The sequence below is a fragment of the Rhinolophus hipposideros genome, assembly GCF_964194185.1.
Source record: "Rhinolophus hipposideros genome assembly, chromosome: 17".
Classification (NCBI taxonomy): Eukaryota; Metazoa; Chordata; class Mammalia; order Chiroptera; family Rhinolophidae; genus Rhinolophus; species Rhinolophus hipposideros.
The window spans coordinates 10683996-10711067 of NC_138063.1; the positions used below are offsets into that span (position 1 = coordinate 10683996).

The 27072-nt window shown below is 44.4% G+C and overlaps 1 protein-coding gene across 2 annotated transcripts in view; it reads right to left on the bottom strand.

The window, feature by feature from the left end:
- TNFRSF11A (TNF receptor superfamily member 11a) overlaps positions 1 to 27072 on the bottom strand; it is a gene marked incomplete at both ends in the record, with an annotated part of 52162 nt that overhangs the window by 18634 nt on the left and 6456 nt on the right. For both annotated transcript variants that reach the window (XM_081078372.1, XM_081078373.1), the window contains 5 exons: positions 953 to 1047; positions 2220 to 2313; positions 5629 to 5772; positions 10157 to 10282; positions 11474 to 11555. In XM_081078372.1, coding sequence (XP_080934498.1) covers positions 953 to 1047; positions 2220 to 2313; positions 5629 to 5772; positions 10157 to 10282; positions 11474 to 11555 — 541 coding nt within the window. The remainder of the gene's footprint in view (positions 1 to 952; positions 1048 to 2219; positions 2314 to 5628; positions 5773 to 10156; positions 10283 to 11473; positions 11556 to 27072) is intronic.

A 27072-nucleotide genomic window follows, 5' to 3' on the forward strand; every position in this document is an offset into this window, starting at 1 on the left:
ATCGGGGGTTTGCTGGTCATGAGAACAGAACCACAGCCATCCTGCAAAGTGTTTCAGGTATTTCTCCTACAACACAATGTGGACTCAGCCTTTTTTTTTTTTTCATTCCCCCTCAATCACTTCTATTGCTAGAACGTTTATATTATAAACTCTTGGTTTATGTGACCTGGTTTCTGGGCCTCTGCCTTTCTTCTCCTTCTCACTTTTTTAAAATAACTTTTTTATTCCCTCAGTTATTTTTGACATTGTCTTCAAATTGCTCTTTGTAAAATGCTGCTCTGACTCTGTAATTCCATATCCGGAATTCTGCGATGTCCTCCTGTTTCCCAAAATGTCAACTCTTAAGCCTCTGATTTTCTTAGTCAATGTTCATCAGCTCCATTGTTCTGTGGCCCAGGTTCTCTTGCCTCATTAGAAACGTCCTCTTGACACTTACGTCATCTCTTGCACTGTGACAGCTGGACCCAGCTCCACACTATCTTACTCACCAGGATAACCAGCATCCACCATTAACTGTCAACCTTCTGTCGATCTTTGACACTATATTTGAGGTTAACTTAACCTACAAAATGTCCATAAATCATGACAGCCATATTCTAACAAGTGGCTAACTTTGGTTGGTCACCAAAATCTCCCACATCCCTACTGTGACCACCATCCTACCATATTTGAGCATTTTAATTTATGTGTAGCTCAATCTTCTTCTTTTTTTTTTTGTACTTATAAATATACTATTAGTTATCCATTCCAGAGTAGAAAATTATCAAGTAAACAACATATCTGGAATTAAAATAATAATCAAAATGAAATACTAGACTGGCCATGGAGGGGATGAAATGAAAAAGGAACAATGAACCCTCCAGATACAGCATGTAATTTGAGGGAAATTAAGAAGAGCTGACTAGACAGGGGCATGTCTACCAGGCCACCTTCTCTGTTTAAAAAAACATACCATTTGGCAGTTTTGTAGATGGCAGAGAAGAACTACAAACCACATCCGATTTATCAGTCCCGTGACGAGCTTCCGTCTCTCCAAGAATGGTACAGCTGTGGGAGAAAGGTAGTTAAGTGCTTGGTTTTATATTCTTTTTTTAAAAAATGCTATAAAAGGCTTTATTTGCTCCACTAGTTTGCTAGTTCCTTCAGGAGGGGAACCCAGGACTTCCTGGACATGTAGATCCCCAGGGCCTGTCCACACATCATACAGGTGGAGAAATGAATAAATAAAAGCAACCATCGCCAATGTTCTCTAAAAACGACTCCAAGAATACGGTACGAAAGAGAGTAGATTGTTGTCTTCAGTAAAGGAGATTTTAAATGCTTCAATTGCCATGGTGAAGTGATACATTTTTGATGAATGCTCTTTTTAAGTTGAAAACACAGAAAATCTTTTCAGCGTAAAACTTGGATAAGTGGATCAGAAAACAAATATTTAATGAAAATTAAAATATTGGGAACCGAAAGAATCATTATACTGAGTATTAGTATTCAACAACAAGCATGCAATGAAAGGACACAGGGTTCCACTATAGATACACTAACATAAGTGTAAAATAGTACATGCATGAGGTGACTCATTCAAAAATTTTAATTACTGCAAAAGAATGGAAACAACCTAGCTGACCATTAATAGGAAACTTATTAAATTGATTATGGTAGATCTCTCCAATGAAATACTACATAGCTATCAAAAGCCCTGAAGATGTAAGTGAACTAGTACGGAATGATTCCTTCAAGATGCTATATGAAAAAAACAACCAAAGTGTTGCCAGTATGCCGACATTTATAAAAACAGGAGGCTTCTTTATGCACATACACAACACACACAAACACACACACACGCACCTGTGGGCAAATAAACCAGTGGTGTTGAGAAGCTGGAAAAAGTGGTGAGTGAAAGATAACAAATATCATCAATCATTTTCAACTAAATAAGGTTAGAAAAAAAATGAAAAAAAGGAGTTGTAACTATAAGACAAAGATTGAGTCAAACTGAATCTAAAACGGTAACACACAGTTCCTGCCACACCTCAGGTGGAAGGGTGGGTTGGTTTGGTGTATTTTGCCCACACTGAATGGACAGAACTTCTTCATTTTGAACATGGCTTCAAGAGGAAGCCTCACCAAACTGAATCAGTCTGCTTTCAACCCAGACGAGACAGTGGAGTTTGAGTTGTTTAAAGTCAACAAACTCTCTTGGCTGCTTTGTGGTCACTTACTTGGTCCAGGGTTTGCATTTTTCTGTGGAAGAAAAGGTATCCGAGAAATAGCCTACAAGGCAGGGCGTGCACATCGTGTCTTTGTTGAGCTGCACTGTCAAAAAAACAAACGGACAAAAAGAACAGACAAACACCAAACAAGGACACTTAGAGATCGGCCAGGATGACTGACGTCCCAGAGAGCAGGAGCTGTCTCCTTCCCTCTTCCCTCCCCATCTCTCCCTGCCCTTGCCACCTGCGGCTGCTTGCTCACACCCCACAGGCTGGAGAGGGCCCATATCCCCAGCAGTAGGTACAGAGTTATGTTCAGGAAGGTAACTGGCTCGGTGTCGGGCCACTAATGCCTGTATCCAAGTCAGGTACTGACCCTTTGCTGTTCAGAGCGACCGTCCTGGTCATCGATACTTTGATTCCTAGCCAGGGAGCCTGCTGTTGGACTTGCTTTAGCCAGGCACCTGTCTGCTCCCCACTTTCAGCCTTTTGGGCTTCCCTCAACCTTCATCTACAGAGCAGGGAAACCCCTTTACTGCTGTTAAGGGAAACCTCTCGTCCTGAGCCCTTCTGATAAGCTTAAATCTCAGTAGTCCAAGTATGGGACTGACAACAGTAGTTTTCTGAAGGAAGAAAGGTAAAAGAAAAGAAACGAAAAAGAAAGAAAGAGCGCAGACGGACCCTACAGATCTTTTTCTATAAACTGCCATACAGTAAATATCCTTTGCAGGCCTTCTGGTCTCTGCTACAAATACTTGTAGCATGAAAGGAGTCATAGATAATATGTTTTTAAAAAAATGGCTGTGGCTGTGTTCCAATAAAACTCTATTTATACAAACACAAGTGGTGGAATGGATTTTTGGACCCCTGCCTTAAGCCACAGCCCTGAAAGCAGGAATTGATCCTGGGTAGTAAGCTTTCTTCAACTCTCATATTCCTCATAAATTACATTATCAATACAGGAAATGTCTCCGATTTCCTATGTCTATTACCTTTATTGCTATTGACACGTGCTGGCCCTTTGGTAATTCCGATAAAGAACATTGGCTACCATATGATATCATGAGCAGGCAATTGGCTTGCCCCAAAGCCACAAATTACTCTTGAAATGAGTTGTACTTCTGTGATTTATTTTCATAAATAAAACACCAAAATAAGGAATTACATGTTCTTTGTCCAGAGTCAAGTGGGAAGTACATTCTTGATTTCTGCAATTGCCTCAATTAATAGGGTCACCCCCCCTTAATCTAGCAATTTGTTTTGCCTTGAAATGATATTAACAAAAGCTTAGTTGACATCTAGTCACTCACATTAATTCAAACAGCTTTTAAAAAGATAAACACACTCTAGAGTAACCCTTAAAAGCAAAGAGACCTCCTATAGGCCTACCAGGCAGCAGAGCTCAAAGGGCGCTAACTCCATACGCTGAGCTTCGGTCTTTCCCTGCCTACCTATTAAGGGCCAAAGTGCAACAACAGAAATGAGGTACCTGGGACAGATTTGAGTTGTTCTGAACTCAAATACAGTTAACCTTGAACAATGTGGGGCTTAGAGGTTTCCACCCCCTGTGCAGTGGAAAGCCACATATAACTTTTGACTGCCCTCAAACTTAACAACTAATAGTCTACTGTTGATCAGAAGCCTTACTGATAACGTAGTCTTATTAACACCTACTTTGTATGTTATACGTATATACTATGTTATATTTATATACTAAACATATTCTTACAATAAAGTAAGTTAGAGAAAAAAATGTTACTAAGAAAATCATGAGAGAAAATACTGTATTGTATTTATTGATACTGCAAAGTTTTTAAAAGTCCAAGCGTAAGTGGACCCACGCACTTCAAACCCGTCTTGTTCAAAAGTCAACTGTATAGCGCAAGGTAGCAGGGGTGAAGTTTTCCTTCATCCATATCACTCCCTCTATCCTCCACCTACTGCCCCCTCCCCAAAAAAATGCACCATTCTCAAAGAAGCAGGACAGAGAGGGCACTGACCAGAAAAGAAGCAGAAGAGGTGGCAGCACCTTTTCTCATGCAGGTGACAAACTTTTGGAAAGGCTCTGGGCCTTGTCTGTTTGAGATTCTGAATTCAGAAGGGAGCTGGCTGTCATAGGGAGATTTATTTTAATAATTGAAAAAAAAACCAACTGAGACTTTTTCTAAGAGAAAGCTCATCTGGTTTAGTTGATCCATTTGAAAATCAGGACTGACCGTCTCAGTTAGGTTCTGTGATGGACATTTCCCTCAATATGAATTGAGATGAATAATATATTCATTCTCCTAATCCCGTCAAAATATTCTGGGTTAAAACAAACTACCTCTAAGGGAAAGATTAACAGGTATAAATAATCACTTAAGCTTCTTGGTCTACTTCCTAGAAGTAAATGACTCTAAGAAACACTTTTCCGAGTCAAAAAGATTTCTATTGCTTTCCTTTCGCCAAAGTTGAAGGGCTCGTTTAGTTCTCAACTGAGAGATCATTAAAAACAACTTTCGTGTCCCACCACTAAGTCATTCCAGCCGTAAAAACTTAGAAGATGCTGAAAGACCTGAGTGGCTCTCCAATAACAAAAGTTCTTCCTTAGCCATTTAGTTATTTAGGTGAACAACTTTCTCAGTACGTAGCAGAAAAAGAATTAATGCTGAATTCGGTTGCATTTTAGCAATAAGTAATATTCAATCATGACTATATTAACTAACTGGAAAAAGCTCCAATCACTATGAAGTTCAGAAAGCTTTTACTTTTATAATTATGTGTGTATAGCAAAATATATTAATTTCGACCTATTGTATACTGACTGTAGTAACAACGTATTCCAGAAGCAGTGCTTTCCACCCTGAGAACGCTGAGTCACCGGAAATTTTTAAAACTTAAGATTTCAACGAGGTGCCTATTTTTTTGATGTGAAAGAGTATTCAATGGCGATTAGTCAAAATCCTTCAAGCACAAAAATACACGAGGATAAAATTCTGCGGGAAGGTGAAATGGATGCACACCAAAGGAGAGAAAAGAACTATATAACATTTCCAACGGTGAAGGCCGATTACTGCGATTTTTAAATGGATAACGATGGGTAGCAAATTGGTATGGTGTTTCCACCCCACTGAAAACATGCAAGGGGGTGCACGGATTTTCCCAAGCGTGCTAAAGGGGGAGGGGCACGTTTACCACAAGTTTGAGGACCCCTGCATCCTCGGGTTCCCTCCCAAGGGGGGAGGGGCCTGAAGCTGCACAGCTGGAGGAGCCCAGCGCTCACCTGCCCGCGGGAGAACCTAACCTGAGCTCCATCCCAGGGGCCCCTCCAGCTCCTCCGGTGCCACGTGGCCCCCGGGGCAGAAGGGCGCAGGGCCGCCCGCGCAAAGCCGGCCGTGGCCTCGGGGGGGCGCACGACTCGGTCAGGGCGGACGCGTACCGGGGTGCTGGGCGCCGAAGCCCGGCGCGCACTCGGCGTTGCGGCGGCAGCACTCGCAGTCGGCGCTCCAGTGGTAGCCGGCTGTGCAGGCGCAGCGCCGCGGGGCTGTCCGGTTGCCGGGCTCCACGGCCACCAGGGCCTTGCCTGCGGGGAGACAGACAGGGCGGCGAGGCAGCGCGAGGACGCGCGGGGAGGCCACCTCCCGCCTCCCCAACGCCGGCCCCCGAAGCGCCCAGATCCAGAGCGGGCCTCCCCCCGGACCCTGGCTCCTCCAGATTCCCTCTCGCGCTTCCTGTGCTGGCACTAAAACATCCCAGTGGGTTTTCTTCTCTCTCAACAATTAGAGAGTCTTGTGTGTGTGTGTGTGTGTGTGTGTGTGTGTTTTTTAGTTTTATTTTATTTTATTTTTACATCCCTCACACCGTGAACCCCCCTCCCCCCATCCACCACCACCCCGACCTCACACCGAGCCATCACATTATACACATAAAATTATAGTTGGCATTCATTAATGTCCAGCCTCTGGTGTACAATGCCATGATCAGGCATCCACAGCATCCCTGAGGTGGTCTCCCAAACAGGACACATGTCCATCGGATACCCAACAAAATCCCCAAACACTATTGCATAAGTTCCCCAAAGTAATTCTCAAAAGACCCTGAGGCCATCCTGTGGTCACCAGCCGCCCCCCAATCCCTTCACCCTTCCCCCATCCCGAACCCCCTCCCCCCCCATCTAACAACTCTCGGTTTTTTGTGTCCCCAAAACTGTTTCTGATTAGTTCATACACATATTCTTTTCTTTAGATTCCGCATATAAGTGAGATCATATGGTACTTGTCTTTCTCTTTCTGACTTATTTCACTTAACATAATGTTCTCTAGATCCATCCATGTTGTTGCAAATGATAAGATTTCTTTTTTCTTTATGGCTGCGTAGTACTCCATTGTATAAATGTACCACAGCTTCTTAATCTACATTCTTGTGTGTGTTTTTCAAAGTCAATTTTCGCGTTAGCAAGAAGATTAAGGACTGGGCTTGGGGGTATGATCACTGACTATTGTGCCTAATGCAAAAGAGACGTCACAGATTCTTGATGTTTAGTAAATGCAACTGTGTTCATCTTAACAGGAATGCTAGATAGGACCTAAGAGAATGGGGTTTCTGGAGACTGCGGATTCCTCCTGGAATCCCACGGGGCCACATCACTTCTCAGTCCACGAAACGGGTCGCTGTGTCATTAGATGAGTGGACAAAGTACGGAGGTCAGGTCTGAAGACATACTTGGAAGTTCATCTCTCCCCAGATACTTAGGATAACATGCTTGTCTCTTTTCTCACAGCACATAGCAAAGTGCTCTCCTCTTATCCCAAATTTCCTGGCCCTTTCCAGCTTTTGTGCCTTACAGGTAAATGCTCAGACACTGATTCATATTTGCAATTTCATTTACTTGCTAAAACTTCAGTGTAGCCCGCAAACCAATACTCTTGGCATTTCTGCAGTCACTCTCAGACACATGTGAGAAAGCCATTCTTAGATACATGCAGAACAGTGAAAATTTTGAGCCACTCACTTGACATGCATGTTCCTGGTTGACGGACAACGAGGTGACACGTTCCGTCTTCTTGTTTCAGCTCTCACAATGGAAAGACGTGTCCTCTGTGTGGTCTATTTAATGGTCTATTTTTGTACTTTTTGTTGGTGATTTCAGTTTAAAACGGCCTGCAAGCACAGTGCTTAAGTGCTATCTAGAGCTTTTAAGCCCAAGACGGCTGTGACGTGTCTTATGGAGAAAATACCTGTGTTAGATGTACTTCGTTCAGGCAAGAGTTACAAGGCTACTGTTGTGAGTTCAGTGCTAACGAATCAAAATATTTATTAAATAAGGTGTCCTTAAACAGACACAAGGTTATGTGTTGATCGGCTGACAAAAAGGTTGTGAGAAGAGGCTCGTAGGAACCTGCATTTCTCTTAGGAGCAATGGTTCGTACTTGCTAGTTCAGTGTTTGTGGTGACTTTACAAAACATAACTACTGCGAATAACGAGAATCAACTGCACACGCACATGCACACGCATGCGCACACACACACATGCATGCACACATGCACATGCCTGCGCACACACACATACACGATACGACACAATAACATTATATTAGTATATGTGCTGCCGAAGCAAGCACTCAATAACATTATTTAAAACAGAACTTCTACCCGTCTAGGGCCCTTCTCACAGGGATTGTCCAAATGGCCCTTATAGTTCATATTCCTGAATACTTATAGTTTGTTATGGACTGGTGTTTGTCCCCTCCAGATTCCTACATTGAACTCCTAACCCTCAAGGTGGTGGTATTAGGAGGTGGGGCCTTTGGGAGGTGATTAGGTCATGAGGTTAGAGTGCTCATGAATGGGATGAGTGCCCTTGGAAGAGGAGACAGTGGAGAACTTGCTTCCTCTCTCTGTTCTCTGTGACGTGAGGACACAGCAAGAAAGCGTCTGCCTTGAAACCAGGTAGGGCCCTCACCAGAACCCGGTGGGCTGGCCCCCGACTTCGGACTTTTAGACTCCAGCACTCTGACACGTAAATGTTTGTTGTTTAAGCCACCCAACCAGAAACCTGTTTCATCCTTCACCATCTTAAGTGACAGCCAGCTGGGAGGGACATTTCTTATTCCCACCTTTTTCGGGCTGAGCATGGTGACCCTGGAGAAATCTCCCTTTCCTTCTGTGCTCCCTCTCCAAGGCCCTGGTCAGCAACACCAAGACCAAAACACATAAACATGCACATAATGCCTGGAACCCGCGTGGATACTGTCACTTCCTTAGAAAATTCTCATCCCAGTATTCTACTAAATGCAAGTGAATGTAAGCCCGCGTGGTAATCAACAATTTTGGCATATTTTAAAATATCTTAATGTACCGGGGTTTGCAGTTTAACCAATTTTGGCAGTAGACAGAATGAATCTTTATTTCCAAGAGACAGCCATGAGTCATGGTCATTGCTAAGCAGTGCGAAAGCAAGAAAAAAAAGACTTGATCAGATGCTTCTGCTCAGTGGAGTTTCCATGTTACCTTCTCCGACCAAAATCTGCTAGCTGCCTCCAACACATTAGAAAAATTATGATGTTAAAAAAAAAAAAACAAAAAAAAAACACAACTTACTTCCTAGTTCTGCCGACTGGGGGGGAAAAAACCCCTATAAATAAGGATCAATCCAGTAGCAATGAGCCTCCTTGCTCACAGATGGGGGTCATTAAATAAGATGTTTCACTAAAGGTGATCGGGAATCCTGGAGAAATGCCTGGTTCCAGGTGAGGACAGGAAATGTCCAAGTAGAGACTGGAAGCAAGGGAGCTCTCAGAGACACCTGGGATTGTGTCAAACAGGGGGCCACCTGGAGGAGGTGGGACAACCTGAGCACCAGTAAAACTAGTAACTGCAATTGACTGAAACACCTCAAATACGTCTAAATTCATGAGTTCATAATACTCACACAAGTCCTTTGCAGAAAGCTTGGTGAGCAAGTCATTATTTGGAAGAGTGGTAAACAAAGTTATAAGCATTTATTCAGCCTTTCCTGTATATACTGTACTGCAAGGTCACAAATAGTTGATGAGGTAAGTTTCTCTTTATAAAACTTTCCAGCTAAGGAATGAAGAAGGAAAGACAGAAGTGGACCGTCAAGCTCGCTGCTGCCCCTAATGAAAATGGATGAAGGCCATGACGATTAACAGCTGCTAATATCACAAAAAGAGAGAAAAGCAGCCATGATAGGATTCCTGACACAACTACATTATGCCAACTACGAGGGAGTTTTGCCAGAAACAAAACAAAACAAAAAATAAACCAGAATCTGATCGGACTTCTAGATTTAACAACCACGGAGATGGAAGAGTACATTAAGTGACACCAAAATCAGACGAGGAAACTCCACGGGACTAGCAATAAAGTTTCCTCCACAGGTCAACTGGATGGAAGAGGAGAAAAGAGAGGAAAAAGCACCTCTAGACATAAGAGACATACTTTGATCCGGATTCCTACAAATAAGCTATAATATTTAAAAACTGGAGGCAAAAAAAATCTATTGCACTGTGATTAGGAGCTTAAACTGTCGAGTTAATAAAACAGTTATGGTTTGGGAAACAGACTTGAGAGTCAGAAGATCTGGCTTTGAGTCCTGCTTCTTGGAGAAGTCATTCAACCTCTCTTAGTCTCAGTTTCTTCATCTTTAAAATGGGATCACTGTGGCTACCTCTGAGGGTTGCAGTGAGGATTAAATAAACAACCTGCATGGAAACCTTTTGGAAATACTTTGTCAACTGTAAAATGTGTTCCACGATTAAACTGCCACACAAACATTTCAGTACAAAAGTTCTCAATGAAGGATTTTAACACATTGCTTCTGGGATCCGAACCACATCCTTTGGTGGTCAGTGGCCAAGACTTCTTCTCAAGCCCCCCAAAAGAGAAGCACTGCTGTATCTAAAAATACCGCTGCTCCACGCTTCCCACGGACGTGAATGACTCACCTGTATCGCACACTTTATGCAGCAAGCATTTATCTTCTTCATTCCAGGTGTCTAGGTACTCATCCGGACCACAGGGCAGACAGATGCTTTCAGAGGTAGCAGTGCACTTGGACGACATGTACTTTCCTTAAATGAGAAGGGAAATGCACCAATCAAAAGGACCCAAAAAACTAAACAACAAAAATGCACCAACCTATTGGACCACAATCCCAGGAAGTGCCCCCAAGACGGTGTGATACACAAGACAAGGCCACATCTCACAGGGATGGGCGCCTCAGACCTGGCAGCCGGCTAAAATAGCCTCTCCTGTGTCTGCTGTGCCCAGTTGTTCAGTTCTTCTAAGCGAAAGATCACCCTTTCTACCCCAAACCTCTGCTGACTGAGGGAAAAAAATGATGGTTTTCAAACTGGTGCCTGCAGAACTTCAGAGGTTCCCTGGGGGGCTAAGCAACTGGGGCTGCATGTCACCTCTCCCCTCCCATCTTCAAAGCCCCCTCACTGATAATCTGCATAGTTAACTTTTTCTATCCTGCGTACACTGTGGGCTCACCGCAAAGTTACTTTGACCAGGGAGTCCTACGTGTGCACACATGCATGCATACACACACACACACACACACACACACACACACACCCTGGGATGTGGCTCTGCACATCCAAGAAATATTTGAAATATCTAAAGGGTCTTGTTATAAGGTAACCACCTTTTCCTGAAAGATACACTCCCCCTCCCCCGGAACAGTGAGTGAGTGAGGACCCCATGGGCGTGAGACCTCACTGGGCCTGTAGATACGTGGCCACATTCTGGCAGAACAACTTTGGGGAAGCGGTGGTAACCAGTCTACCTTCCGCCCCTCGGCAGGTGTGTGGGGAGAAGGTATAACAGGGTTTAGGCAACTTTCAGCAGCAACAATTCCAGCATAGTTAACCCTTCCAAACTTTTTTCTGTGAGAACACTTTTAAATAAGAGTTGCATTTCATATTTTGAGAGCTTGAATCACAAAATGCTAAAATATGCTTTTAAAAGCCTTCTTGCCTTCTCAGGGAAGTGTGTTTTGGAAAACGGTGTTCCAGCATAAATGAAGCACCAGTTTCCGAAATTACTTTTGATTTTTAAGTGATTCTATCTACTGAGAGAAAGGTTTTTGTCTTCAGACACACATGACCACCCGCCACTACCATAAAAAGTTCATCCAATTTCTTTTCTCATCTGGCAGATAGAAATCATTTCTTAGGTTGAAAACAAAAAAAACCTCAAAAAACCCAAAGCTCTACCCACATTTGAGGGACAGTGAAAGGTAGCTCAGAAGTACAAACCTGGTTCACATTTGGCACAGCACCGTCCGAAACGCTCATACTGCCTTTCGCTGGCACACGGAGGGGTGATCTGAAAAGTCACCTGAAAGAGAATTGACATCAGCTAGAGATTACGCACAACTTATTTCTGAATAAAACTAATCATCAAATTACATTTTTGGAAAGCATTAAAACAACACAACACCATAAACACTCCTGAAACTGCTCTATGTAATATTACCCACATCCCCAAAATGTCACTTTCCTATTCTAGCCCATTTCTCACTGAGAATGTATAAAACCAACTGATACTGGAACGAAAATCCATTTAAACATTTAAAAATATTTTGGTTATGCTCATGGCAATACAATGAACTGAAGTAAAATTTATACATTGGATGCAGAAGATTGAAAACTGCTTTACACCAGTCACATACTAAATTGGTCCCACTTCTGTAGGTTATGTGGTGAACAATCTACTCAATCCGCTTTGGTCTTAGAACTGTAGGAGAATACGATGTGTATATTATACCAGGGAATCTCAAATTTGGTTTTAGAAGCAATGTCTGATTTCTAAAAGGTGTTTAATACTGCTTACCTTCTAAAATTTTAAACATGCACAGAAGTTTAAAAAGTGGGACAGCAAGGTGTTATAGGAACTAGGTGGGCTTGGAAATAGGCGTCCAGACGGCATGTTGGCTAAGGGACCCTGGATAAGCTGCTTAAGGTGTTTTTGAGCCTGTTTCCTCTCTGTATGATATTAATACAGATCTTAATTTCCGAATCTGCCCGTCTAAGTAAAACAAAACAAAAAGCCAAGTCCCCTACAGTCGCTCAGAGATTCTTATCAGAGTGCCCTAGAAAAGTTCTTTTCCTCATCATCTTTCTCAGTGTAAGAAAAAAACACCACACTTGTTGACAGGCAGTCATGTTAGAAATTGAACAGTGAAACTGAATAGCTGGGTTTAGCTTCACAGACATCAAATTATGCACACCAAGGGTCACGTTCCCCACTGGGTCCCTGGGATCCAAAGTTACAAACCTTGCCCTCCAGGGGCTTATACTCACCAGGGGGTGAGCTATGATGGAGACAGCTGAAGAAGGCCAGGGCTGAATTCCTAAGGGACGTGGCAACTGAGCTCAGTCTTACAGGATAAATAGATGTTAGTCAGATGAGGGTGCAGGTAGGGGGAGAGGTAAGGTAGACTTCTTTAAGACAGTGGGAACAGTTCACACAGGCACTGAGGTCTGAAATGGCACGTGGGGTGGGGTGGGGTGGGGTGGGCGGCAATGGAGCCCATCAGCAGAGTGGGGGGAGATGAGCACAGTGATACAGAGGGTTTGTCTGCATATTCAGGAGCTTGGATGGAAGGTGTAGAAATCACATGGCTTAGAAGAAGCCGTGCAGCCTCAAAACACCTCAGTTATGGACCGAAGTTTCATAAAGACAGCATCACACCCGGAGAACCCTAGGCTGGCTGAGTGGGGGCGGGGAGTGCAGCCACCATGGACCTCTCTGACTGCACCCTGGCCAGGCAAAGGGCTTACAGGAGGCCTGGGGGCAAGGACCGTTACTTCGAGGTCGAGGAGGTCGAATGTGCTCCTGGAGCCAGGTGTGCCAGGAAGGCTGGACTTGGACTTGCTTCCTAGAGCTGGCCAACACTCCCTGTGGACACCGGGTAACGTGAATTGGATGCACCTCACACACTTACCACATGACAGGAGCTTACGGGTAGCACAGTGAGCCCTAACCCGTCAAATTAGGAAGAATGATGAAGCAGAAATTGCCCCACCTCTCCTTTCCGGGCTCTTTCCCTGTTTTTACAGGAATCTGTTTCTCTGTAGGCAGATGTGCCCTTCTGTGTGGGTAGCACGTTGTGTGTACGTGGAAGAAGGATGAACAGAGGCGAAATGTACAGGTGAATGAACTCAGTGCAAATCTGTCTAACAAACAGGATTTATCTGAGCCTAGCGGTAGGTGAACGCTGCAGCGTGCTGACGACAGAGGGAAGTAAGATAAATACGTGGCGTGCCATATTTCAGATGAGAAAGTTTATCAACTGCTCTGACCTGTACAAAGCGACAACAGTCTCTGTCAGATAAGCACGTACTCTGTCTGTGTCACACACACAGAAAGGTTCTTTTTGGGGGAATTTGGTGATGGGCTCCCCCTGAGGAACACTGTCAGGTGTTACTGGCTGTGCCCTGGGTTCCAAATCCTGCTTTCCGTGGGGCATCGTCTGACCTGAACATGGGGATGATGTGTTTACACGCTTAGGAATGTGGCTGTGATTCACTCAACCCACCCACCATCTAACCCAAGAGCCTTCACCTCCTGGCAAAAACGGGGAAGTCAACAACAAAAATAAAAATTGGGAAAAAAGAAGAAGAAAGAAAACAAAAAACAAGGAGAAAGAAAAAGTAAAACGGGGAAGTCCCTGATTCCAGGGGTGACCCGATGTCCTAATTCCACACAGATTTTCAGATTATTCCTTAGAGTCCATTTCTGTCTCCTAAGCTTACTGTGACTAAACACCTGGACACATCTTTTCTTAAAATTGAGATAATTCACACACCATAAAATTCACCCTTTAAAAGGGCACAACTCAGTGATTTTTAATGTATTCACAAGGTTGTGCAACCACCACTGCTATGTGATTCCAGAACATTTTCATTACCCCCAAACTGACACGTCTACTTGACAGAGCTATAGGATTCCAGGTCTTTTAAGGAGCACCAGCAATTTTGCTACTGGGAAAATCTGTAATGGTGAGACAGAAAATCGTGGGGTTGATCTAATTTAAGGTACAGATCAAAGAGAACCCTACTTTGTTCTCTACTTTGCAGTACACCTTCAACCAAAATGGCCATAAACATACAACTTAAAAGGCAACATGCATATATAGATATATTTAAGGAAATGTGGTTGGGGGGTAAATAAGAAGAATCTGGAAAACTCTTTTAAGTTGCCTGCACCGTCAGGAGAAGGCAAGACGAGTGAGCGTCTCTGTCCTGTCTCCTCTTCCTCCTGGCTGTCTGCCGCCCGTTTTCTTTTCCTCCACTTGCAGAGACCTGGCTCTAGGATGAACGCTGCCGCAGGCCTGTCAGAGCATGGAAAGCCTGCAGTGGGCTGGTGTCCCCCTGCTCCCAGGCTCCACTTCCAGGAATGGGCTCCTGACTGCTCTTTACATTGGATAAAAATATGTCTCTGCCTAAGTGTTATGAAAGTGATCTCCCAGGAAATGGGGACATTTAGCATAAGGCTACCGATTTTCAGTCAGTGGGGTGATTTTGTCAGCCACCTACCATCTCCTTTCTTTGCCCAGTATGTAGCAATGGAAGGTCTTTGGTAACTGAGCTGAGATGTACAAACTTTTAGTTGCCTAGATTTGTTTTTTATCTGTTCGCCTTGAAGAGTGACTTGTTTCCTTCTAAAACAACAGAGCTTTTGAGTCATAGTTTTTTCATGAAGCCAATAAAGTAGAAGCACTTTTAAATTGTTGCATTTGTGGAATCAAGGCGACCGTCACCTTTACTGACTAAAAGTACAACAGGCTATTGGGAGCCTGCCTGTGAGCTTCTCCCACCAGTCCTCACAGGTAACCAGTGTCACCATTGCCTCGGGCACCATCTTGCAGAAGAACTGATTTGTGATCCATTCGGAGGACTGCTGTATATAACAGATGCCTGGGAGGCCAGCTGGGGTCCGGTCTGTTCGCAGCACTTGTGTTTTGGGGAACACAGTTTGAGTTAAGGTACTTGAAAGTCTTGCAAAAAACAGCCAAGAATTGACAAGGGTCCTTAATCAATAAACTACAAAGATAATGTTTGGCCAACAGAGTTTATACCAATTAACCTTTGTTTTGTAATAGATCTCCCCTGAATTAATAGGAACATGAGAATCTGTTTATAGCAAATATCCTTTACATCCCTCACCCCATACGAATTCCTTGGAAAGTCTTTATTTTTCAGGAGTTAAAATGGCAAGATGATAAATTTAATTTATTGGCCTTCTGCTGCCTCACTTTGCTGTGTGTTTAATGTCGTGTGTATATTTGTTTCAGGGCATACATTTCAATGGCTGACTAACTCTTCTAGAATAAGCATGTGCACAGTCTGCGCAAGGTTTTGGGAGGTAGGAGGAAGATAATAGATCGTAAATCAAAAGTCTCTTTATAGGGATGGCTGGATGGCTCAGTTGGTTAGAACATGAACTCTGAACAACAGGGTTGCTTGTTCAATTCCCACATGGGCCAGTGAGCTGCACCCTCCACAACTGGATTGGAGGACAACAACTTGGAGCTGATGGGTCCTGGAGAAACACACTGTTCCCCCAGGGTTCACCTCCAAAAAGTTATTTAAAAAATAAAATAAATGAATGTATGTTTTTTTTTAAAAAGTCTCTTTATAAAGCTACATGGATTTCTTTCCAGGGTGAGTCTACACTGAAGAAACAGAACATTTCTGCTAGCAGAGCTGCAGAGATGAATGGATCTGCACTTAGAATCCTGTAGGGAATGTTGACATAAATATTAATATTTATTTTTGTGCAGTTCATCAATCCAGTTGTAGTGAAAACCATTATGGGTACTAAAATTACTTTCTTGCTCTACTGAAAATTCATGCTGACATGTAACAAAGCAGAAGGAAGCTTGGCTCCTCTGGTCAAATCAAGGGGAAAAGAACCCAACCAAAGGAACAAATGAGGGATTTTCCATAGATTTGATTTTGTAAAATATCATCTGTGACTCTGTGTGAGAATTTGGCTATGATTTAAGTAAAGATGGTATCAAATTGCTGAATGTTACCATAGAACTGAGAGATGTGGTTTTTGTGAAGAGAGAAACTATTAAATGTGAAAATAACACCTCACTTAATAGTTCTGCTGCCCTTGAAAAAAAAAATGTCCTTAATGAAAGTTACAGTTGAAACTGCTCCTCCCCAGAATAGAATATGAATCAATTTCTGTGGCCCCAAAACCCCAACATGTCTTCTCTACTGTGACCACCGCATGCTGGAAAATTGTTTCTCTGTGAAGCCTTCTGTTTTTAGAGACAAAAGAACAAATAAAAAGTAGCCTTACTAGGTCAGAGTAACCTGCAAACAAACGCTGTCGCTTCTGGTCCATCTCTTTGAATGTCTTTATTCTCAGCTCGCTGAGAAGACAAGCCAGAGAGACATCTCAGTTTCTCTCCTCCCAAACATTTCATGAGTCAAAACACTGACCCTTTCGATTGAGATATTCTGGGGGCTGTTTTGCCCATTTCTGAGTGCCCTTTCTCCAGAAACTTCCACAGGGCCTCCTCTCTTGTATCTAGCTTTCTATTTTCTATCATGGCACAGTCATATGCCTGTTAATGGAAAAAACGCATCGTACCATCACGCTTCTCTGTTAAAAATTCGTAACTGGAATTGGAAATGATCTAGGAGTCATTTGTGGCTCAGAAATCAGATAAAGCAGGTTTCTATAGGGAAAAAGATTAAATGTCTACTACAATAAAGGCTGACGTGCCCGAATGTAGGGGTTTAGTGGAGCACAGGTAGGGTCTAGGAGACCTTGGGTTGGGGGGGCGTGTGGTACCTGGAGTGCGATGAACACGGAGGCAGAGGCCTGGCCAGGAGGCCCTCTCAGTTTGCTAGGTGGGCTTCGAGGCACAACGGCTTTTCCACACAGCGCAGCTCTCAGGATGGGCTTCCCATTTGGCCTGGACAGAAGAGTACCTGACATTTCTTTAATAAAACTATCTACCTTTCTGTAAGTGGAGGGCAGGGGGAAAAAGCCAATTCTAAGCCTTCTAAGTCTCCTCACCTGTAAAATGGGGTTAATAACTGTGCCCACCGCCCCACATGGAGGATCAGAAACGGTAATTCATGGAAATGATGCAGCATTGGCACGTCAGACTTTACTGTAGTAGATATTGAATTTTTTTTCCTATAGAAACCTGCTTTATCTGATTTCTGAGCCACAAATGACTCCTAGATCATTTCCGATTCCAGTTACGAATTTTTAATGGAGAAGTGTGATGGTAGGATGCTTCTTTTCCAGCAACACTCGATAACAATCAGGCTCTGCTTTCTCCCTTTGAAGCCAAAGACCTTTCACGTAGGCTACTGGGAGAATAAAGCGACGCAATTCCACAAGTCACGCAGCACAGAGGGACACACACCTGCCTGCAGTCAACACAGTGGGGATGCCATGTGCACACCTGAGCAGATGCAGTAAGCATCAGTTACTCAGATCGTTTCCCAAGGGGGGGACGGAAAAGAGGGGCACCAGAAAGGGGCAAGGGGGGGCAGGGTAGAAAGGGGACCCACAGAAAAATTCTGCCATCCTGAAAATTTTCCTGAGCACACCGTTGCTCTTTACTCTTAAGCTGGCCAGGCCAAACAAAAGCTGATGGCCGGGCATGTCACCTGGGTGAGAGGAAGAAAGTGTTTGTTAATCAAAGAGGTTCATTTTTTGAAAAGTAGGTTTTTGGTGTTGTTTTTTTTTTTAATTTCACACAACGAAGTGCTTTCTCATGGGATTGAAATTGTGACAGCGGTCCGAGTCATTTCAGTGGCTTTCTGTCTGGGGGTTCAGTCAGTGACATAAGCCACACTTGGGTGAGGGCAGAGACAGTTTACTCAGGGTGTCTGCTGATAAAGCTGCTGCTAGATGGTATCTCTCCGCAATCCTGTTAACTAGGACATAACCGAGTTATGACCAAATGCCCCTCTAGACGTTTTCATTTTAAACAAACTTGATAGAATTTCAAGCTTACTGATTTACAGAGAAAATAGCAGATTCCGTTTTCTTTTGTGCAAACCAAAGCTTCACATTTCATGCCTCAAAACATCACGCAAGCATGTGTAAAGATAGTATCTTATAAATTAAAGAGATAAAGAGAATAAAGGGGCAGCTTTGGGGGGATCATCTGATATGCTCCCTGGGGTGTGTTCACCCCACCTGGGAGACAACTGACGTACGGAACACATCAAAAACTTGGAGACTCCGAGTTATACCAGACAGGTTCTTGGTTTACAGCATAACGGAAATGGATACAGAGAACCAGAGGGTTTAAACAGAAAACTCTCTGAGTGTTTAAACTATAATTCATTTCACAGAAATATATTTCACATACAGCTCTTGAAAAAAATATATTCTGCTGCCAAAAGTGAAGCTCAAGTATTCTCCGATTGGTACATTATCAAAAGATGTGGCTAGTTTGAGAAGCTTGTGAGGAAAATGATGAAAGTCACAAACAGTATTATAATTGACCTGCTCCTGAAGGATTTGGGGCACGTTATGTACGTGAGACACAGTGATGAAGAGTATTCAACACTCCAACGCAAAGGCGTTCATCACGGCCGGTCACCTCCTGCTGGTCTCCCTGAAAATCACAAATATTATTCAACCCCTTCCCCATACACAGAGCCCCCCTCCTGCCTCCATAAAGAGGTTGTGAGTTGATAAAATAATAATAGAGTAAGGCCAGTCATTTCTCTGCCTGAGTCATTCACCTTTATCTTGTAAAATGATTTTTCACATTAATTACCAACGGAAGACAGATTTTTGTCTAGCCTAGGGTTTAACAATCATCGACCTCTTAAAAAAGCTCTGCTATCTTCACACCCTCAGAGCTGCCTTTCCTGGGCCCTATAGATTGTGCAAGGGAAGGGCTGACTGTGGGACTAAAGGAATTAGCCCATCGCAACCCTTTCAAAGCGTTTAGCACAGAAGACGGGCACAGACAGAGAGGAAAGACAGATAATAGCAGATGATTACAACAAAGTAACGACTCTGGATCTTGGACTATATTTACAGCAGGGAAAGAAAGTAACTCATTTCAGCCAGGTGAGAAAAGGCTGTCTCCCATTGCGAAACATCAAATTTGGCTCTCTCTATGCCTGTCCTTTTTTAATGCCTTTTTAAAATTTAACTTTGGAGTACTTTGATTAAAAACTTTTTTTGAGTGTGGTAAAATACATATTAAAAATTTAGCATATGAAGCATTTTTTAGTGTACAATTCAGTGGCATTAAGCACATTCACTATGTTATGTAACCATCATCACTCCTTATTTCCAGAACATTCTCATCAGCCCAAACAGAGACTTTTAACCATTGAACAACAACTCCCCCATTTCCCCCTCCCTCTAGCCCCTGGTAACTGCTATTCTACTTTCCTGTCTCTATGAATTGGACTGCTCTAGGTACCCCATATAAGTGGAATCACACAATATTTGTCCTTTTGTATCTGGTTTATTTCATTTGGCATAATGTCTTCAAGGTTCATCCATATTATAACATGTATCAGGACATCATTCCTTTTTATGAATGAATACTATTCCATCGTATGTATTTTCCACCTTTTGCTTATCCATTCACCTGCGGCTGGACATTTGAGTTGCTTCCACCATTTGGCTGTTGTGAATAATGCTGCCGTGAACAGTGGCACTCACACATCTGTTGGGAGTCCCTTCTCAATTCTTTGGAGTCTATACCTGAGTCATATGGTAATTCTATGGTTAGCTTTTTGAGCAACTACCAGACTGTTTTCTATCGTGGCTACCCCATTTCAGGACACCCCACTGGCCGTGCACGCGAGTTTCAGTTTCTCCACATCCTCGTTCATGCTTGTTACTTTCGGGTTTCTTGGTCATGCCATCCTCATGGGTGTGAAGGAGTTTCTCAATGTAGTTTTGATTTGAATTTCCCTAATGACTACTAATGTTGAGCCTCTTGTCATGAGCCCATTGACCATCTGCATATCTTCTTTGGAGAAATGTCTGCTCTGAAGGCCTTCGAGTTTTTTTTTCTGGGGTCATTTAATTTTGCCCAGATCTGTTCATCATGACTCAATTTCACTGTTAACAGCATCGATTCATCCATTATACAGGACAGGAATGGTATCAGAGGGCTGCAGGCCCCTGAGATTCATTTTCCCCATCTTGAAAGAAATCCTTGTTTTACCAATTTAAGAAAAATGCTGCTGCCACTTAAAACAGCACGTGGTTCTCTAGAAAATAACCCAGGAGGTGCCGCATTTCGGTAAGACATGTTCAGTGAGCTGATGACCTTAAAGTGGGGCCTGATAAATCTACATTCATTTATTACTCAAATATTAACTGAACACATACTATGTGTCAGAGACAGTTTTAGGTTCTGTAGATACAGGAAATGGACACCAGACAGAGAGACTCCTCGCTCACGGCATGGGAGAAGAGTGACAATAAACAAACAAATAATGAGATCTGGTTGTAATAATTGTTATAAAAAATAAAACACAGGGTAAGTAAGGTGATGGGATTATGATGGGGAGCCTCTCTGAAAAGGTGACACCAGTGGAGACCTGCATCAAGTGAGGCAGCAAGCCAAATTAATAGCAAGGTCGGGAGGAGGGGTATATCCAGGTGGACGTAAAAAGTGTCTGCGAAGGGCCTGGGAGGGAGTGCATGTGACATGATGAGAACAGCAAGAAGGCCTGTGCCACTAGTGTAGGGATATGAAGCCACACAACTGATTACACACTTTATCCAATTTGTGAGTCAATATGCATATTCCTGCAACACCAGGATTGTGTGATACTGACTTGAGGTTCCTATTGGGCATCGCTGTTTCCCGTTAAGGTTTCAGTACTAAGCACTTTGTGCTCTGTTCATTACCAGGCAGTAATTATATTTGCCATAAATTATTTTTTAATTTTAATTTTGAATTTTGATAAAACATATACATAATATAAAATTTACTATCTTGACCACTTTGCCACAGATAGTTTTGGCATAGACAGTATGCACAGAAAAACATCTGACTGAGGTCAGGGTTGATTAAAAAAAAAAAAAAAAAAAGAACCTTAAAAATGTACATTAACTGTCGCTACGAAAGTTGTTTTTCATGGACCCATCAGCATTTCCCCCCTGACCACCTTAATTCCAGATAGGCTCCTTCAAGAAAAATAGAAAATCAAAAGATTGCTGTACTTATTCAGACAGGAGCAATATCAAAGGTCTATTGATTTTTACTCAACCCTCTTTCTCACTTTTCTCACAATGCATTTATTATCTCTGCTCCTAGAAAAGAAAACATATGGCCCAAGGGAAAATGAAGAAATCACTTTGCATTTCAAAACTTTAATTGCAAGTTTCTTTGTCTTCCCGAGAGAGATAAAGAGTTTAAAAAGTTTGCAGCTGTGGGCTACCTGGAATGAAAGTGCAAGGAAAGTTTGTTTCCTAAACACAGTAATCAGGATGGCTTTGTCTTGTCCTTGTATTGTGATTTCCCAAAGTACCAGTGAATGCCCCTTTATTCTCCTGTGTGTAGGTTTTTTCCCCTACCATTCTTAGATTTTTTTTTTTAAACTTGCATTCATTTGAGATGAGAGTGCTTTCTCTTCTTTCCTGTAGTAACCATCAATGACCCCTGTTATTCCAAGAGCACACTGGTCTGCTGGGGGAGAACGACCTCCTAGGCTCTGCTTCTCTTCTGGGGTACACCAAGCTAATAAGGACATGAGACCCCAAAGTGGCTGGGGAAGGGACTAGACTAACCTCTGTCCCTCAGAGCAGCGTCCAGCGCTTCTCAAATGTGCACAGAATCACCTGAAAATTCTTATTAAAATGCAGATTCTGATTCAGTAGGTCTGGGCTGGGGCCTGAGATTCTGCATTTCTAAGAAACTGCATTTCTAAGAAACACAATTTCACAAACTCTTCTTTCCTTAAGGAAAGACATGAAGGGACATTTGGCTAGGCTGTTGTGCGACCACACAGGTGATGTGACAGCTCCCAGGTGCTGGTCTTTGAGTAGAAAGGTCAGAGATGATGTTAAAGATTTAGATGAAGTCTGACTCCAACAAGGCTCCCAGGCTGCGTGCCTGTTCAGTCTCACCTAGAACACACTGCAGCCCCTTGCCCCCCATTTCTCCCAGCCAACTCGTGTGGTCTCACTCAACCTTGAGGCTATGTCAGCTCTTAGGCTGAAACGTGAGATCAGTGACATTGGCCATTTTGGTTTCACCTACCACCTCCCTTATACCCAGATTGGTTAGACTCTCATGCTAGATGGCCTCATGCCCGCTTGGACTTTCTCCTATCCCCGTCCCTCCACCACTCTCTGGCTGTGTTTTATTTGCTTCTTCTGGTACATTGTTGGCTTGCAACTAGGCCCTCAGCATACCACCCATCTCCCCCAACTCAGCCATCCCCAACATTTGTCATGAGATGTCCCTAGAGAGCTTTCAGGATCATCCCTGCTCAGAGTTCTGGGGTAACTCTATGCTCACTGGCATCTCCAGCCCCCAGAACTGTGCCTGCTGATCCCCCACTGCTCACACACGCCGGTCTACTGGCCACACTCACTCTGTCCCTTAGCTTCGCTCATGCCCTCTCCGTCTTCACTGCCAGTCCAAATGTCAGCCCTCCCTCCCGGCCTCTCCTGAGGAGCCTGGGGACTCTGGCCCACGCAACGCTCTCCCCTTCCTGACTTCCTACCATGCATAGCATGTATTTCACAGCTTAATATCCTCCAGTCTCCTCATGTGGCCACATCCAGGGACTTCAGCTACAGCAGAAACTCCCGCAGGAGACGGAGGTCTATATCCATGTTCCCTGGAGAACTAAGTAGGCCAGTGCTGGCTGCTGGCTACTGAGCAGGAGCACACAGAACGCTGGATCTGGGTGGAGCATGCAGTGGGAGAGCCTCTGCCTCAGGGCGGCTGGGCTGGGGGCACGACACCGCGGCCCCAGCTCTGCAGGGGTCCCAACCATGCAACACATTCTCCATCTATTGTGCTTTTCAAGATTGTACACCCCACATCCAGTGTTTCCCCTGGACTCTTTCGAACTTGTCCCTCTTCTCTTTGATTCACACAGCTGATGTTTACCTTCTCTTATCTGAGCCATAACTGACCTAGACATTTTTTAAAAACAAACTCAATCCACCAGTGTTTATTCAGTACCTGTGAGCAACGCACTGTGCCAGGTATGGGAATGTGACACTTCTCCTCCACTCCCACGTTCACAGACCAGTGCTTCTCAATCAATGACGGGCAGAAGGGTCACCTGGAGATCTTACTGAAATGCAAATTCTGATTCAGTACGACTGGGGTGGGGCCTCAGAGTGCTTTTCTAAGATGCTGCCGGGTAATGTGATACTGCTCGTCTTTGAGGAGCAAGATCAGAAATTACATTAAAGACCAAGAGGCAGAAGTTCCTCCTGGTCCAAACACTGCACAGTCATGTCCATTGATTTAACAAAGGTTAAGATCCGCCGCACCCATGACAGGATACAGACACCACTTATCAGGACAGAAAGAAGAACTGGCCCTAGTGAAACCCCTGCTGCACGCTGCTGGAGACCTGACTTTTCTCACCTTCCAGGGTCCTCTCAAAGAGGTGAAGCAACTTGTTTAAATGGTGAGGGATGAGTAGACAGGCCAGTGTGAGGCATGTAGCAAACGCTCAAACTCTTGTTAAATCAATGAGTAAGTTTTCCTGAAGGAGGATCATGATGTCATAATTTCCCTTCACAGAAGACTATAATAGTTTCCTACCGGTTCTGGATCAAATTCACACTCCCAAGCATGGACTTGGGAAGGTTCCAATTTTGTGCAAAATCAGAGATACCCTGGGGAAAGAGGGACGCAAAATCAAGATGACAACTCTCTTCCAGGGCCCCCATTTGAATAGGATACAGGTCTGCCTGACACACACAACACAGCTGCTCTGGCCTCTTAGACCTGTCAGTCACCCCGGGGGCACAGTGCCTGTCACACGCATGAGGCCCGATTCACGAGGCCACGCGTGACTGCCTTTCCAGGTGGGTGCCCATCACTTCTGCATGCCCCCCCGCCATGAGGACTACGCTGCAGAGTTATGACAACCAGTCAGTCGTGCATGTTGGTCATTCGCAATTTTACACTTAAAAGGAACTCGATGGCCCGGTCAAAGGGACCATTATTGGGGCACAGAAAACCTGAGCCCATCGGTTTCATTGTTAGATTTTTTTGGGGGGAAGGGGAACAGGACTTTATTGGGGAACAGTGTATACTTCTAGGCCTTTTTTCCAAGTCAAGTTGTTGTCCTTTCAGTCTTAGTTGTGGAGGGCGCAGCTCAGCTCCAGGTCCAGTTGCCGTTTTCTAGTTGCAGGGGGCACAGCCCACCATCCCTTGTGGGAATCGAACCGGCAACCTTGTGGTTGAGAGGACGCGCTCCAACGAACTGAGCCATCTGGGAGCTCAGCGGCAGCTCAGCTCAAGGTGCCGTATTCAATCTTAGTTGCAGGGGGCACTGCCCAACATCCCTTGCGGGACTCGAGGAATTGAACTGGCAACCTTATGGTTGAGAGCCCACTGGCCCACGTGGGAATCGAACCGACAGCCTTTGGAGTTAGGAGCATGGAGCTCTAAACGCCTGAGCCACCGGGCTGGCCCCTCATTGTTAGATTTTTACACCTTGTGACCATTAGAAACGAGTATGTTAAAGTTTAAGTCCAAGATCCTGCTTGTGTCCCCACAGGGAATTTAACTGTCCCTGTATCTTATGCTTCGTTGCCATGGGGCTGGGGGTCTGTTTCTAGATGGCCTGCTGCTGTGCTGTACGGGATCGTGTTCTACCCAAGCCCCTCTGGCAGTTCCCTCTCTCACTCCAAGAAGAAGCTCGAGGCCTGACAGTGACCCAGCGCTATATCTGTGCTGACCTTTCTTATTCCAACGTTTCTCCTATTGCTCAGGGAGTGTCTTTTAAGGTACTGAAAACAGTGGGTCATAGGAATGATTTAGATTTGTGCTGTGGTAGGCATATCGCAGCAGGAGACCCGGAGCCTGTCTGCCAATTCATTGTAACGATAACACTAAGACAGAGAGAACCTTTAAAATACAACAGAACTACAGCTAACCTCTCACTGTGTGCGGCCTGGGGCGCAGAGGCCTTGACTCCCCTCCCCCGCCCATCCTCTCCCCCATTTCAGCACGGAGTCTGGCAGGTGGTGGGAGTGGGATAAACGCAGGCCCATTGGGTCTGGCTGGTGCAGGCCCAGAGGTACCTCAAGTACAGCTTAATGCTGGTGGGGGCTGGTGTGCAGAAGACTCCGAGATGTCTTTGCTTCAGGAAGTGGCAGAGATGATTCAATATGTCACATTTCTTTTCCTCCTGAGTCAGGGATCAACTGGCACACAGACGGACCCTGGACTGGGAGTTCTCAGGGCGCCCGTTTCTACTCAGTTAGCCTTAAAGTCCCAGCGTTTTTCTTTCTGTTGAATACAGTTAATAACAGAAAGTCCTCAATGAGTGTACACCCTCTAGCAGGCTGGTGATGATATTTCCCCAAACACTAAGAAACTTGCTTCAGTCCCACCATTCCCGGGGGTCTCTTCCTCTGTTCCCCACGCCATCATACAGTGGATGGACAAGCAGTTTTCCTGAGGGTGAATACCGTGCCATTGGAGCACCTGGGGGGACTTCCAGCTCTGCCGCTTATGAGCTGTGCAAACACGGGCAACTTACACTCAGCCTCTCTGTGCCCCCGCGCTCTTACCTTCCTGGCAAGGTGGAGTGAGGATTAGAGATAATCACTGCAAAGCACCTAGCACATGACTGGCATACAGGAGGGATTCAACAACCGGCAGGTATTTTTAACATGTATTAATCAGATATTACTGAGAACAGAGCTCAGAACCTGTTCATGGAAACCCATGGTCTTACAGCAGCGGTTCTCAGACTTGAACGTGCAGCAGAACCCCCTGCTAAGGGTGTCAAACCAGACTACCGGGCCCCCAGAGTTTCTGATTCTTGGGCCTGGGGTGGGGCTGGAGAAGGTGCATTTCTAACCAGCTCCCCGGTACTGCAGGGACCACATGCCCACAGGCAGAGCCGAGACTCCTGAGGTTTGTTCACACAGCCCTTCAGGACTCAGACCAAGAGCCTCCCACGCTGGCCTATTTCTTCCCTGGTCCCGTCACAGGCCCTGGGCTCCACACAACCAGCCCAGATGTGATTTTGTCCTGGATGTTCTGCTCGCAGAATCATAGCGGTCCTTTCAGTACCAGATCAAGCATGACCTGTCCAGTTCTCCTCGTCAATCCTGTCCCATTCTGTGCCCCCCCCGCCCCCCGGCATCTCACTTGTTCCTCTTTTGGAGTGGATTAGACCCACGGAACTGCAAGGAATGAAGACTGTGCTGTCCCCTAATCTTCCCTGCCCCGTGGGGAGATTTGCCGGTCAGAGGCTAAGCGGGAATAACTCCGATGATTTCCACAGTGTCTTATGGGCTTTGGTTGGTTTGTTTTTGGGTTTTGCCAGCAAGCGCAAAATAAGTACCCATTGAATTGAAAGGGCAAAAAGCTGACAGAGAGGTTAAGGAACTAGAATGAATAACCCTGGGCAAGGGGAAGTTGTGGGCTAACCATCTTCAACAATAGAGACATTAAAATAAAGATGACATCGACCAACTGATCTTTACCCCAGGAAAGAACAAATTTGAGGAAATAGGGTCAAACTGTGGCATATTAGACTTAAGTCAGCTCTGGGGAAGTTCCTAACATTGAGAATTATTAAATGATCAACCAGGTTACCAAGGGTAGATGAGAACAATCTCTGCTAAATTTGAAAAAACAGAATAAGATTATCTCAGTTGCGATGCAAGA